Genomic DNA, 16282 nt, shown 5'->3' with positions numbered 1-16282 from the left:
CATAAGATACTAGCTAGCTAAACTCTGCTTACTGCCTCTGTTTTGCCAGAGTAGAGGAAAACTGATGGCATGTACTCTCTCAGGTCCTTCTCTTTCCTGTGCTCCAAGTTGTTCCTGCTTCTTGCACCTACATACATTTTCCTAGATTCACACATCCTAGTTTGCCTTTCCATCCTACATTTCTCTGTACATCATATTCTCCATGTTGAGTAGATCAAATGCAACATATAGCTTTTGAAAATTCATGTTTATGATTAAAAGGTCCTTTTTCCATTTTCATAATGGAAAGTTTAACTGTCCAACAAAGGCCAGTGTATAAAATCTACATCTTTAGAAGAACTCAATGAATTGCCTTATTTTTAAAATACTTATTTTCTCAGGGGGACTGAGGACACAGGCTTATGCCCTCTTTCAAAATGGCCACCACTTCTCATTTTCAGTTTTAGGTATTCTCTGTAGAAGAACATTATTTGTTAGTTTCTGCTGAAAAAGAAACTTTCACTTAGGCAGAATAGGTTAAAAAATTACCATTAATTCTAAAACATGCCTTCATCTGTAGTTTGAAGCTTGAAACATCTGCATTATTCTGTTAAGATTCATGTGTATATTTGTCAGTGCCAAATGTAAAGTAATAAATCTAGGAACAAAGAATGAGGGTCACAGGATGACAAACTGTATTTTGGAAAGCAGTGACTCTGAAAGGAATGTAAGGATTATGGTGGTCAAGTAACTGAACCTGAACTCTCATAACACTGCATGACAGTGATAACAGTCCTGCAAGTGGCACACTGCTTAAGGGTATTTTTTCATGACAAAATCCAGACTGACTACCTAAAAATATCACTAACTCTACTAATGCTAACTAATTATGAGAACTACATATACTAAAGGTTTAAAATTGGTTAACTGACGGAAAAGCTCCAACTCTGACCATTGGAAGCAAGAAGGAACTGAGAGGGAGAGGTGGCAGACAGTCTTCTTTTTATGTCCTCGGCTCAGATCATGACGAATCTGGAGGTAGGAGTGGGCAGCCTAGTGGCAAAGGCCTCTGACTTGAGTGCATTGGGTGCACATACATTCCACTTCAGGTGTATACGTGCACAGTCACTCAAAGGAATACAGATCTATATTTTTTCAGGAGAGTTCAGATTTTCAAGCTTTTATAACAAACACTAAGTCACTGTGCTTCAAGCTTAGCTTGATTTTTCTTCAAGAAAGAATATTACTTTGACAAGTTTGAGCTGAATTGCTATAGCTTTATCTGAGTTATAGGAGACAGAGAAAGGAAAGAATTTAGAATAGGAAAATGGGCTTGAGTTTTGACATCTTTACATACCTCACAAATAGTGGAACAATTTACCTTAATAGTTAAGGCAGGAAAAATTCATCTTTGGACTGAGACCAAAGATGGAAATTACCAGCTTGAAAGGAACATTTTGGGGATAATGTGAGAAGCTGAAAAACACTTCTCAACTTTAATTGTAGTGCTCACTATCCATTAATGCAATAATAAAGGATTATTTTTTAAGTGTATTTCTTGAAGTATCCCTGCCAAAAGCACAAAAGTGAAGACAATTCCATCATGGCTGTTTCAAACTAACCCCTCCCTCAGCACCTGCAAATACAATGATAATGAGTCTTTTCAGACTGAGGTGAAAACCATATTGACCCCCGCCAAAAACACGAAGATAATACGTCTTTTCAGACTGAGGTGAGAACAAAATTGATTTGGAAATGAAGTTCTAGCCCATGTAGAGAAAAGAAGAGCCAGACACTAGAAACAGCTGTCTGATGTTTCAGGTATTAAAATGCCTTCACAGTGTGAATATTAGATATTTTTGTAGTATTTTTGCTGAATAGTTTCTAGTTGTCAGCCAGGCTTTGGAGCAGAGCAATGAGTCTGTGGGTCTACTGTTGGTATTCCTGATAAAAACACTAGAGACCAGATGCCATCATCTAATGAAGTCTTCAGGAATTTCCATAAGGACCTTGCTTTTATAGCTCTGAAGTTAACCCAGTGCTCCCGTGCACAAAGTGGGTCACTGCCACAGCAGCCACTCTCAAGGAAGAGTTCTACCTATTTAATCACCACTTATTGCCACACACAGAGTTAGGGCTTGTTTACAAAACAACATTTACTAGCATAACCATATTCTATAATGATATGTCTATGGTTATAATTTTGAAGCTCCCTGTCTGGAGACATTTATGCTAAACCAGAGAGAGACCAGAATATCACTTTGAAAGCAGTACAAACTAATCCAGAAAAGGTTGTACACACAGGGAGCTGCACAGTTATAACTATAGAGGCATAATTATACTACTATAGTTCTGTCAGTAAACTTCCCTGTGTAGACAAGCCTTCCATTAATCTCCCAGCCCCCCCTTTCCCGCCCCCCACTGACCACACCCAAGTCTGCTTAATTTGCGAGATCTGACAAAACAGGCCAACATGGTGTATATATTTAGGATAATCGCTCTCAAATTGTAGCATGTAATTTATTAATGGGTATAAGCACTATGTTTACTTGGCATAGAGTTTTAGTTTACAAAAATAAATCTATTTGTAAACAAGCATATTACTTACATTCCTCAAATATAATAAAATAGCCAGCAATGAGGATGAAATACAGTTTTCAAATTTCTAAAAGACCAGCTTATTCCATGTTAAAGACTTCTATTTTAGTAATCATGTATCATCACAACTATAGTGCTATAAACATATACAGTGCTGTACAACACCACGTTGGTACCAGTTATCAAGTTACTTCCCTGTTTATTATCCAAAAGCACAAGGGAAGACAATTCCTACAGGGACTGATTCAAGAACCATTGAAGTCAATGGAAGTCTTCCCATTTACTACAGTGAGCTTTGGATCATGCCTTCAAGGCCTGATGTGGTGTTTAGATGCTGCTTGTATTAGAACTGGGAGCACTGGCTGTTGGGAGTCTGAAAGGACAGGAAACAGGAAGGAGGGGAGAAGAGTTGAGGAGGCTGAGTGACAGTTACAGAGGGTGCAGCTGCAACTTGGTAAAGAGGTTTCCACTGTAAAAATAAAGTCCTGTTCATAGACTCATAGACTTTAAGGTCAGAAGGGACCATTGAAGCTTGTTAGTACCTTGCTGGTTGATACAACACCTGAGCAGTGGACATTAGAGCTTGAGTGTCTGATTCTGCCACCGCAATTCACATGTATCTTACTTCACAAGTATTTTCACAGGAAATCATTTCTCTCCTTTAGACTACGCTATTTGGGGCAGTCAGTTTTCTAATGGACGACTTGTGTACAAGGTACTATATAACGTGAGTAAGGCTGTCAAGGTTAAGCCTTGTTTGCTTTTGCAAATCAATTCATACAGATATTATCAAGCCTAATCAATCGTACAGGGCTACACTGAATAGTACAATAATATGGTTGAATCAGAACAGGAGAATAATTTGGGTGCCTGAGGATTGTGGTTTTCCAAATGAGGCAGTTGGGGTGAAAGTCACTTATTAAGAAAAAGAAAAATCAGTCACTATAGTGCTGACTGGTTCCTAATAAGTCACTGCTGACAATGCCTTGCTTCTGGGGAGCTTCTGAGAAATGTCGTGCCCCATGTGACTAGTAGTGGGTGAAAAACAAAATTACTAGCAGATATACTGGCAAAAACAGGAGAAATGGACACTTTAACTTCCTTTTGTCTCTAATGATTTTCTGAATTGTTTCCATTCACACTCTTTTGAACACCAACACAAATTAAGATATTCTGTTGGGGAAAGGAGGTTCCTTTATGAGAATATTTATCATGCCAACAATGCAATTTAATGGGACTTTGATGCTGTGCAATTATGTATTAAAATTCCATCTTACTGGAAACATTCTTGGTCAGTGGGAATTGCTGAAGATAATTTCAGGCAACCTGGGGATAATTTGGCCAGCCACAAGGCATAAACAAAATATTTAAAACATACAGTTTAGGAAAAAAGGGTTAGTTCTTTGCATTAGTCCTATGCAAATCAACATTGGGATATGGAAATTAATATACAGTCCTACAAGGACACTGTTTGCTTTTTAAAATAAATACATACAATATGGTATTTAGATAGAAAAACAACAATAAAATACATTCTTTTCGGAATTCTCTTTAGGTTAATTCCTCCTCCATACATTTTGAAATTCTTTATTTACCTGATTATGTTGGCATTTATATAGTCTGTGTCTTTGTTTTTGAATTTCAAGGTTGTTATAAAGAAATTCTCAGTTTTTGTGATTTCCCCTCACCTCCCACCCCCACCATTTTCCATCCAGCGTTATTAATTCAATTCAGTTCTCTGGAAATTTCAAAACAGATGATTACCTCATATGACGCACACCAGTCCTGAGGAGTTTATACACCTTCAAGACTGACCATTTTCCTTGAGTTTGATGCATCATGAGGTGGTGAAGTAAGGACAGAGCTGGTCTATCCTGCAGTGGGTGTAAGAGTTACTAAAGAAGAGTAGGGGAAAAGGAAAGTAGTAGATTGAGGTAAAGATTTCCTGGCATGAAAACCAGAAATGATTCCATGTTGAAGAGGTAACTGACGGAGAAAGGAAAAACAGAGGGGGAATTTTAAGGTTGCCATCGAACAGGGATGAAGGGGAAATTTTTAGCAATTGTGAGTGGAAGACTACATGGGAAAAAATATCACTTACATTTTAGTTTTTAAGTAGGTTTTTGGGTTTGCCCCCACATTCACAATACTTGTCAATATTAAGAGAGCTGGTTGAAAAATGTGCCCTTTTGGTCAAACAAATCAGCATTTGAAAGTTTCTGCTAGATCTAATTATTATTTATCATCACCACTGATGTGTTTGGTTCTTTGCAATTAAATAAGATAGGTTCCCTGGTACAAGTTGCTTATGATCTTTCAGACACATGCAAAGCCAATCAGACACAAATAATATATGATGTACTGGCAGCGGTGATGCATGAATGTATGGGAGTGGTCAGTTTTAAAGATTTATTTTATTAGAGATAGTTCTGTGTAAAATGTGAGAAATAGTGTCCTAATAATGAGTTGTAAGTGGTAAACTTTCTAATGAAAAGGAAACATTTATTAACTTTTCTGATATTTTCTTTCCTCCCAGTCAAAAAGTGAGCCGATAATCTGCCAGAGGTAAATGACAGCAAAAAAGTGGGAATAGGGCCTTTTAGGGGTTGTAGTGAGGCAGAGTGGCCTCCCTCTGAACTTGAGAGCGAGGGATGACTACCCTTCCGCTGATGGGTGGAGCCAAACCCTCACCAGAAGTACCAGGGCAGGGCAGCAAGCATAAAGAGAGTGTCCTGCAGCTCAGTGGTGGCTGCACCACAGAAGGAGATGGACGTCTCTTCTAGAGAGCTGAGCCTTCTGAGAGACCCTTGACCAGCAGCCACGCAGACCAGTGCCCTATTGAGTGAAGAGACAGAGGACCCCAAAGAGTGGCTGAAGTTGCAACTGCCTAATGGTGAGGCGATGAGACAGAGCCCCAGCTCGATGGAGTAACACCGACTAAGTGAGGTAGGAAGTAGACCAAGGTAACAAGACTTCGGTCAGGTTGTGCTGCTGAGAAACCAGGCAGCAGATTTCAGTTTCCCCGCCGACACAGTGGCAGGACCACCCACCAGTAATAGGGCCCTGGGCTGGGATCTGGTGGAGTAAGCTGGGCCCAGGTCTCCCTATCCCCTTTGCTGCTACTCCACACTTGAGGACTGACAGCACACTCACCTTTGGTCCGAAAGCCTGTACCCTGATTGTTGGTTGTGGGCTCCAGACTGTTAACTGCTGTCTTCCTTAGCCAAGAGGCTCGAGTCTAAAGACTGTTTATTTCTCTGCCCCATCCAGAGGGCCAGGGCCGTAGATTGTAAATTGCTGTCTGCCTTTTGTCGGTCAGGGGTATGAAAAAACCACATACACCCCTGACTGACATAAGATGATTGACAAAAGCGCTGGTCGGCAGGAGAGCTCTCTCCAGCTGGAATAGCTGTGCTGCTGTAAGGTATGTACTGTAAATATAAGCCTAGAGTCTCCTGGCTAAGGCTAAACCCAGAGGGCCAGAGCCCAGACCGTTGATTGCTGTCAGCCCTAGTCAGGAGGCTCAGCGCTAAGACTGCTTGTTGCTCTGCCCAAGGATCAGGCCAGAGCCCCAGATTTAACTGTTTGCCCCAGCCAGGAGACTGCAAGCTATAGTTTGCTTTTTGCTCAGCCCTGACCAGTGGGGCCCAAGTCAGAATACTGTTGCCTGATGATGGAGATGGAGTGACCTCCCTCCCCATTGAGAGTGAGGGACCACTACAGGTTAAAAAGTTATTTAGTCATCCATTCTTGTTCTGAACTTTCCCCCTTACATAGTATCCTAAACTGTTGCTGGTTGCATCAAATTTTCCCTACCGCAGTCTATCATTACTTCTGTTGATGGGACTTATCACCCTTCCCCACTAAAGATTGGCTGGGATTCTTCAAACTTATTTAACAATAGCAGCAGGAGGCTCTATGAGACTATGACATTTATCTCTGTCTAATAAAATACTGCCTGATAACTCAGGGTGAAATCATTCTGTAAATAGAAGAGCATTCTGAGCAAAAATGAAATCCTGGAGAAATCTTTTAAAAAATGTACAGATGCATTATTATTTCAAAGATATGCAAATTTATCTTAAAGGAAGCTTTTTAGATAAATTGAAAAAAATATTTTACAATTCTTGCCTCTTTCTGATCAGAAATTATCAGAGGATTTTGATTTCAAGTTTCTTAATTTTTCTAAGTGATTCACTATTTTCTTCAAATATTCCTTGTAATGTAGATTGTAAACCATTTGTTGTGAAGAGTCAGCATTTGAAATTTGAATTGTCTTGATTAATTTGGATTGGTTATATGAGTATATTTCTGTTCCCTGGCTAGATGACTGGAACAATTATAATCAGGTTTCTAGCACAATTATGTGTGTTTATGAGGTCAAATTTTACTCTCTGAATATTCTGCATTATTTGCTTAAAAACTTATAGAATAGAACTATTAGAATCAGGTTCCTAGTGAACATAATCAAACAAACTCATAAGTTGCTGAATATTCACAATATTCACTATTCACTTAAAATTTATAGTTTCTGTCATGGACAGAACATTTCTGCCATGGAACACAAGTAGAATATTCAGGGAAATGGGATATGGGCACAATCACAGTGAAAGCTTGTTTAAAAATACAAGTTAATATTTACTAAAATTGTTTGCAGGATTCACCCAGATCCAGCTTACAGTATTTATTGTGAGATCAAATCAGATTCAAACAAAAACCTCATAAAAACTACAAACCAAAAACCTCTCAACCCCTCAACATAAGGCTGCCAAACTACTGCACTGCTTGCCCATTTAACTCCAGCAAATAGTTTTATATCTACTTTTGGCCAACCTAGACAAAATACCTAAATCACACAGCACCATAGCTACATAGTCACATTTCCTGTTAGGCTGGGAGGTACTTCATCAGAAAGGCACAACAAGTGAATACATAGAGTGAAATCTTTGATCAAATATAGTGTACTTACTTTGGATGTCGAATGTCTGGCAGTGATCGTTCCAGGGCTATGTTGTTACTAACAAGTATGTTGAAGCCATTCTCCCTATAAGCAGAATCATCTCGGTCATCCTCCGTTAGAGGATATGGCTTTCCATGCTCACCTTTCCCTGTAACAAAACAAAATAGTTACCAGTCTCTATTATTTGACATCATAGAGAAGGTTCAAAATTGGTACAGTAGACAAGAAGAAATGGAACAGGAATAATCATAGCAGAATATTAAAGAACAAGGTAGTGGCTTCCAAATGAAGTGAGACTGGCTGATGAAAGAATAGCACTGAACAGAGAACAAATATTTAATGTTGTATGTAGGTAAACACCACAGGCTGGGTGTAAAATAGAGGAGAATGAAGAATTCCAGATAGCGTTGGGCAAGTGATTAGTGAAGTGCCGCAAGCTGAGCACTTGATTATTGGAGCAGATCTCATAGACATGTGGGAAAATACATGTCTATGATGAGGACTACGATGATTGTGACAGAGGACAAAGCTTTGGAACCAGAAATGAAGCTGATGAGGATATCTTAGTGTAACCAGAGCCCATGGTCTCATTGTTGCCAAGATATAGTTTGTATAGCGGGAGGAGTATATTTAATTATATAAAGAGCGGTAGCAACAAGTCTCAGATCAATTATTTCCTAACAATAGGAAGAGATTTAAACAAACAGGAGAGTCTGTAAAGTAACCTCAGGAGAGCAGATTGCAGACCAACATAGATTGCTTGTAATGGATGTAAGGATGAAAAGTCTAGTGGAGGACAAAAGAAAAGTTTTTGAACAAAGGATAAAATGGCAGAGAGGCATGGGTAGAGAAGTTAGTCTGAGATTTAAGGATGAGGGCCTATGGAAGCTGCACAATGACCAAGCCAATACTAAGATACCAATGAGTTTTGGAGGAAGATATCCAAAATGTATTACAGAAAGTGCACGAGCTGCCTGTGGCCAAATGAAAGGAGAGAAATTTAATGAGAAGGAGATGTGGTGCAGGAGGCAATGAAAAAGGAGGAAAGGTTTAAATGATGGCAAAAAGTAAGATTGGTGGAAAGTTTATGAGGAATACAAGCTGGTAAGGAAAACAGCAAAACGCTGTGGTGAAAGCTAAAGCTCAGGCATTTAAAACCTTACATGCAGGACTACCAATGAAGGGGAGGGGGATAATATATAAACTAGGCACAGAAACATAGAGGACTTGGGACCTCTAAAGATGAAAATGGAAGAGTACTGGTGGAAGACAGCGAAACCATTAGGAGGTAGTAAAGATTTTATGAGAAACAGGTCAATGAAGAGGAAGTGAAGAAACTGTTGAAGGAAATATGTGCAAGCAACAACCTTACATGATGGGGAAAAGCAGTGGGATTGTACAGTGTACCAGTTGAAGCTTATAAAGTATTAGGTCATGAGGGAATGGTGGTAATGACAAACTCTCCATATTTCTAAGAATCGACAGGACTTGAACCTGGGCTCTCACAGATGCCAGGCAACCAACATTTCCACCTATTGGCAGCTGTAACCTGGCCACTCCATGACCCGCAATCCACAGAGGTTACACACCACAGGAAGGTAACCTCTTGTGCGATCTGATTGACAGTTGCCTTAGCGATCCCCGATTGAATCACTGATCCTCTATAAGACCTTGCAGCATACCAGAAGTTGTCCAGGGAACAACACGGATCTCTAGCTAGCTGCCACAACTGCCTTGCATCTCTGTTTTGAATTCCCAGTATCTGATATTGACTCTTAGCCTGCTTCCTAACTCTGTCTCTGGTTCTGATCCTCATCTTGACTCAGATACTTTCTCTGACCCTTGGCTTCAGTTCCTAGCTCCCAAGCTCCTGATAATAGTCCTGCCTACTTTTGCTCAGAATCCTGACAGTACTGGAAAAATGCTGGATGAGTGGAGGAAGAGCACATTGGTCCCCATCTTCAAGTGTAAAGGAGATGTACAAGAATGTAGTAATTACTGAACCATCAAGCTAATGAGTCACATGATGAACTGGCTGGAAAGAATTATCAAGAAGATACTTTGGGTGGAATTGAAGCATCAAGTAAGTGACAGCCCATTTGGTCAGCAATGGCTACAGTGTCTGCTCCCCAAATATTGCTGGAGAAGTACTAGGAGAAACACAGTGAATTGCACTTAGTTTTGGTGGATTTAGAGAAAACTTAGACAGGATTCCTAGAGAACTGTTACAGTAAAGCATGAGGTCATGCAATCTGCCAGAGACACATATCATGAACATGTACAAAGGTAGTACAACAGTAGCGAGAAGCAGCTGCAACTACAGTGAGTCATTCACAGAAAGGATAGGTTTACATGAAGGATCAGCCTGAAGCCCATATATGTGATTGTAAATGAGCACCAGGACACAGGATATTAGGAGAGAGGCTCCATGGAGCATGCTTTTTGCTGATGACATGCAGGAAGATAAATATAAACTGGAAAAGGACCTAGAACTATAGAGAGCTGCATTAGAAGAAAGTGGCTTACAAATTAGCCAAAAAGACAGAATACATGCAATGCTTCATTGGGAGGGACTACGAGAAGCCGTAAAACTGGATGGTAAAGAGTTAAAGACTATGCAACACTTTAAATAGTTCATTTGACAGATGGCAATTTCCTGGACAAATGTATTGAATTAAGTTTAATTCCTTTTGGGTCATTGTATTAAAAATGTAATTGTTTGTAAGTTACTGTGAAATTGTAGGTAACTTCTCTTAGAGGAGGGGATTTGCTAATATACTTCATCTGGTTATCAGCCTTTTGAAGCTTCATACTGGGGAGAGGACCCATTGTCTGAATGCTTACAAAATATTTGCCATTGTCTGGCTCATTACCTATTCATGGTCTCTTCAAAGATTCAGACTGGATTCTCTCGGAACCAACAGACAAAGAAAGAATTTTTGAATACATAGGCTCAGTTTAAACTGACTCAGGGCCTTTGTTTTGATCAAGAAAATGGATAGGACCCATGGAAAGCCCCAATCCTTAGGGAAGGCTTGGAACAACTGACTCCAGCCAGAGCCCTTATAGAGTTGAGGGTGATCTCTGGCAAGCTTATTAGCATGTGTGTAGGTTCTTTTATTGTTTTTAAATATGTTTTCTCTGTAGTGCTTTTACCTTAAGAATAAAATATGCTTGTTTAGGAAGAACACTGTGGTAACTGATAACTGGGGCAACGACACTGTTTACGGTCTCTGAGGGGAGAAGCAAAGCAGGCCTGCTGGGAATAACAGTGAAGTCAGGGAACTCTTGAGCGTGGAAATACCTGATTAGGAGGGAGAAACAGGTGGCTCTCCACTTGTGAAGGCAAAGTCTAGGGGACTAGAAGCCTGACAGTATGTGCCTTCCTGGACCACTAAGGGGTAATACAGATACAGCTGCCCTGAACTTTGACACCTTGTTTCAGTGTTTAACCATAAGGGGAACATGGATGTGAATGTTAGGAGCCACATGAAGAGCGGTTGGTGTAAATGGAGGGAGATGATGGGAATTCTTGATGATAAGAATATGCCAAGTATCCTAAAGAACAAAGTGTATAAGATCATGATTAGGCCAAAGATCTATGGGTCAGAACAAAGAGAGAAGAACTACTTCATACTGCTGAAATGAGAAAGCTTAGGTAGATGCTAAGTAAGATGAGAGCTGATAGGCTACGCAATGAAATGGTATGAGCCCTGATACAGATAGCACCGATCACAGAAAAGCGGAGAGAGTATCCACTCAGATGGCAGGGTCATGAGATGATGAGACGTGGAATATGCAGGCCAGGGAGCACAAGGACTAGCAGTCACAGGGCAAAGACCACGAGGAAGACCTAGGAAAGGATGGTTTGAGACGATACGAGACGTATGGTGTCAGCTTGAAGATGCACTTAACAAAAATGTTTGGAGCTGAAAAACAAGAGCCACTAACTCTGATGGATGGGAAAAGGAGAAGGCACGTACGACAAGGATATAGCAGAGATGGACTCAAACCAGAATCGCACACCTGAACACTTCTAAGGAAATTTATGATCTAGATATGCATGCTGATATAAACATCATGATTCAGGTCTAGTGCATATCATGGACTGAAAACCAAATCAGAACTAATCAGAATTTTCCCAAAGTTCTGGGGTAGTTTAGATTAAGATCCATTTCTGGACCTTAACTTTAAAGTGTGTTTTTATGTCTTGTTTTCAAATTTATATTAAAACTTAGACATTTCAAAAGTTTCACATTTGTTTCAACATCGTTATTGTCCTTGATACTACTTACACTTAAATGATGGTGTCATTTCGAGTTGTTGGGAAAAATTCAGGCAGAATATTTGTTGTCGGAATTTGCCATTTCATCTAAATAGAAATGTTTAATGGATGCTGTTAGATTCCAATGACTTTGCATTAGAATCTTGGCTGGTTTCCTCCCAGATCACCTGCTTTGCTCCGCTGCCAGGGAGCTGAAAGCCATGGAAGTCCCGGCACCCAAGTTTGTGGCTCCTTGGCAGCCTGGGTTCCCAAGACTTCTAGGTTCACGACACCTCGGCAGCCTGCTAGCCCTGGAAAATGCTCTGGCACCCAACTTCCCAGGCTCATGGGTCCTCAAGAGCCCAGGTTCCCAGGGCTTCTCAGGCCCTTGGCTTTGGGGCAGCCCATCATGCAGACTATGCCAAACCCAGGGTTCCATTTCCCTTCATGGAGAATTGCAAAATGTTTCATTTTTGTTCTGAAATACAGTGAAATCAAATTTTGAAAAAAATCTAAATTCTCCCGTGAAACTACCTTTCTTTGCTCAGCTCTGGTGTCATCTTCTTTAGTTATAAATATCATTACAAAAATATAAGGGCAAAGGCAATCATTATGTAATAAAAAGTAGTAGCTAGAGTAGATTGAAACAAGAGGGAAACCCCTCAATGAACCAGCCAAGGAAGAGAGGGAGCTGTAAGGAAGTGCCACTAGGATGACTAGATGTCCCGATTTTATAGGGACAGTCCCGATTTTTGGGACTTTTTCTCACATAGGCACCTATTACCCCCCCACTTCCTGTCCCGATTTTTGATGCTTGCTATCTGGTCAGCCTAAGTGCCACTCTAAGTTAGGTATAGGAAAAAGGAGTTTGTTTTTAGTAGAGGGCGGGAAACTGTTGTCCTTACTCATATCCCCTTAATGTAACCTTTAATTACAAAAGGCATACAAGATAATTTGTCAACTTCTGTAACTCTTAGTTTGGGGTGGGAAGAGGGCACGATGTTGAATACCTGACTAAATGGCTGCAAGTTCCCCATAGTCATGTGTACCAACCGCTGGGAAAGAATCATTTCCTACAAGGGATGTTATAACGATCTTGCATTACATTGCATTATTTAGTATATGCATGAGGGTAAACAGCTGCCCTCACTTGCACAGTTGTGCAGTACAACTTTGACTCGTGGAAAGACAAAAACTCCTCTACAATGTAGACAAAGCAGCAAGAAAAGAAAAAAAGCAATCTATGACTTTAAAAGACAGATGATCTAAGGTCTAGCTCACCACTCCTCTGAACCTTGTGGGCCTGATCCCCCACTGCCTCACACTTTGAGTAGTGTGGCATATCTTGCTATATTCCTTTTTTAAAGGGGCAAGGATATTTTGTCTTTGGCATTACAAGACATTCACAAAGTGCGATAAGGTGTACTTGTCAGAAAAGTATGAAAAATTCTGATTTTTCTCTCCTGTCGTTGAGAAGAATATAACTTGATTTATTTCAAATGCTTCTTTCACATCTGTATTGTCAACGTAAAAGAAAGTTTTATATTTCTGGAAACTTAATTTATACTTTTTATTATATTAGGAGAAAAGTAAAGGATTGTACTCCTTTATTTAAAACCAAAGTTCTGTTGGCAAAATGCATGAAAAGTTCCCTTTGGTTCCACAGAATTCTAGTATTCGTATCCATAATTCTACAGAGAGGACCCTGCTTTCATGCGAGTGAGAGATAGATTTGCTAACAATGTGAAGATAGCCTCCAAATAAACTGCACTAGGAATTTCTTCACACAGTAATATCACCAAACTTTTCTTTAAGTTATTCCTTAAATCCAATGCCAGTGATTCTAAATTTTAGGCCTAATCTTGTAAACACTTATGCATGTGCTTACCTTACACAAGGGTTCAACCAAAATTTTTGGAAGGAGGGGGCCCATGGAGAGGAGCCATCTGCAGTTGGGCACTTGTCCCAGGGTAAAGACAGTAGGGCACAGAGTGACCTGTAGGCACAGCTTAGCTGGGCACACAGCTTGCAGAGGGCAGAGCCTGGTTCCGAATGTCAAGGAAGGTGCAGTGCGAAAAGCACAGTGGGAGGTACCATGCAACCCAGTGAGCCCCCAGCACTTTTGCTTCCTATGGAAAGCGCCAGAATCTGGGCTGCCCAGGATAGGGGGCTCGGGGAAGTGCTGGGGCCTCCCCTCCCAGCCCACAGCTGCAGGACTCGGGCAGCTGTTCTCCAGCCTGTTACCTCCTGTGCAGCTGTCCTGCACTTCTGTTTCAGGCAAGGTTAGGAGTGCAGAGGGCAGCTGCTCGGTCTCTGCTCAGAGCTGGCCAAAGTGGACTGGCCTAGGTCTCCCTTGCTGTGCCCCAATTTTACACTAGTAGTCCTAATGAACATAAGCATAGTTTTTTGTAGGATTGGGGCCTTCTATATTAAATTGTATACCACCAGTTTCTTATATGTCCATCTCAGAGCTTTCGATATCCGCACAGCACTCACGCTCTCTGAGACCCTTCCCCTTCACCAGGTTTTAGAGCCCAGGCAGTAACCTGTGCAGCAACATCCACACTGTTATTTTTAGCTCCATAGTGTGTCTACAAGTCAGTTGACCCTGGTTCTGAGACTCGCTGCTGCTAGTGTTGTGGTGGTGTTTTTTTGGTTGTGTGTGCACACGCACAACACAGACTTACCTGGACTCTTTCCATTAATTTCAGTGGGCTTGTTGGCTTTGAATCAGGCCCAAAGGGTGAGAAAACCCATGTTACTCTTTCTGAGCCACATAGCTTTCTCTAAATCTCCCACTTCTCACTCATTCCTGATACTTACAGGCTGTAACCATTTTTAGAGGGGAAATTCTTGAACCTTTAGGGAAAATATATTTAGTATGGTGACAACAGTTAATGTTGCCAGCTCAATCTCTTTGCATTGACACCAAATACTTAACTTTGCAAGTAAAAATGTGAGATGCCCTAAGTATTTTCATTATTTACTCTGGCTTCATTTGTAATTTTGCCTATAAATGATTTTCAGGTTTGGAGATTACTGACATTTAATCAAGTACTCCTTTTAAGGTTTTGTTATTCACAGTTAACCTATTATTTCTATTCAAAAGAAAAATTATTCCTTAAAATGGAAATATCAAAATGCCTAAAGCTAATATGGACACAAAATCCCTGAAATTATGATTCTATGTGAATCTTCATGAAATTCACAAAATAGCTGTGAGACAAGTAATCATAACAAAAGCTGCTCATTTATTGATTACAGTACCCAGCTCTAAAACAGAGCACTACCAAGTCTACCAGTGGATTTATATTCGATCAGAATGATAAAAAAATAGCTATATGCTGTCATATTTCAGTCCAACAAGGAATTATATAGAGGTCAATGTGTATAAATCTCTCAGCATATATCCTAAGTAGACCCCAAACAGTTTTTATTTGGTTGAAATCATTCACGATTTGGATAGTACTACTGAGGAAATCCCAGACAGACAGCTTGTATAATTAAACTAGGCTGTGGCTCACACATCCTTTTCACTAATTAATGTCCTTTATAATTCCGCTGCTTGCTCTCTTTCAAGCCAGATGTTTTTTTCTTTAAAGGAGACTATTTCCTCTGAAGTTTTCCTCTAACTAGGAGAGAGACACCGTTCACAAGACATTGTACCTTTCCTGAAAGACCAGTCACAAAAGGTGACGAATCACTCTTCTACCAAGGAAGTGTGAACTATTGTACTTTGCGTGGGGGAGCTCTCTAAGGATAGAAGGGATGGGATGCTCCTCAGTTCTTTGCCTCTGTAGCTCTGTTCCAATGTATAGTTTGAAAGAACAACTTCTGTTCCCCATATACTTTGTGGTGATTTTGGGGCACTAGAACAGTACAAAGACATCAGTTTAGCTGGGCATCCTAGTTAGCGTAAAACAACATTGTCAGCCTGTGAGGGGGTTGGGACTCACCCCTGTGGCGCCTCCCGCTGGTCGCTCTGGGAATTAGCTCAGTCCATGGGGAGTGCCCTCTCCTGGTGGTGTCCCATCCGTCTCTTGCCCTCCATTGGCGCCTGGACCCGCGTTGCTCCCTTCCGCTCGTGGCATCCCCTTCAGGACACTGCCCTCTGGCAGTGCCCCCTAGTCCGTTCTCACCCCCTTCGGGGGGGATGGGGGAGGCTAACAGCAGTCTTTCACCTGCTGCAGTGGCCAGCCGCTCCCAAAGTCTAACCCCTTCCTTCAGGGGTATGGTGCAGTCCAATATGGCCACTTCGCACGGCCAGTTGCAATATAAGGGGGAAGGGGGAGACCCAGGCCTGCCCGCTACTCAGGGCCGGCTCCAGGCACCAGCTTCTCAAGCAGGTGCTTGGGGCGGCCATTCCGGACAGGGGCGGCAGTTCCAGGTATTCGGCGGCAATTCGGCAGACGGTCCCTCACTCCGCCTGGGAGTGAAGGACCTCCCGCCGAATTGCCACCGCAGATCCCAATCGCGGCTTT

General features: G+C 41.1%; 1 protein-coding gene across 2 annotated transcripts in view; it reads right to left on the bottom strand.

The window, feature by feature from the left end:
• GALNTL6 (polypeptide N-acetylgalactosaminyltransferase like 6) overlaps nt 1-16282 on the bottom strand; it is a 948073-nt gene that overhangs the window by 511944 nt on the left and 419847 nt on the right. For both annotated transcript variants that reach the window (XM_024194141.1, XM_024194132.1), the window contains one exon: nt 7547-7685. In XM_024194141.1, coding sequence (XP_024049909.1) covers nt 7547-7685 — 139 coding nt within the window. The remainder of the gene's footprint in view (nt 1-7546; nt 7686-16282) is intronic.

The sequence above is a fragment of the Terrapene carolina genome, unplaced genomic scaffold, assembly GCF_002925995.2.
Source record: "Terrapene carolina triunguis isolate 2854851 unplaced genomic scaffold, T_m_triunguis-2.0 Scaffold66, whole genome shotgun sequence".
Classification (NCBI taxonomy): Eukaryota; Metazoa; Chordata; order Testudines; family Emydidae; genus Terrapene; species Terrapene triunguis.
The sequence above is the reverse complement of the archived record's forward strand: the minus strand, read 5'-3'. Positions and strand labels throughout refer to the sequence as shown.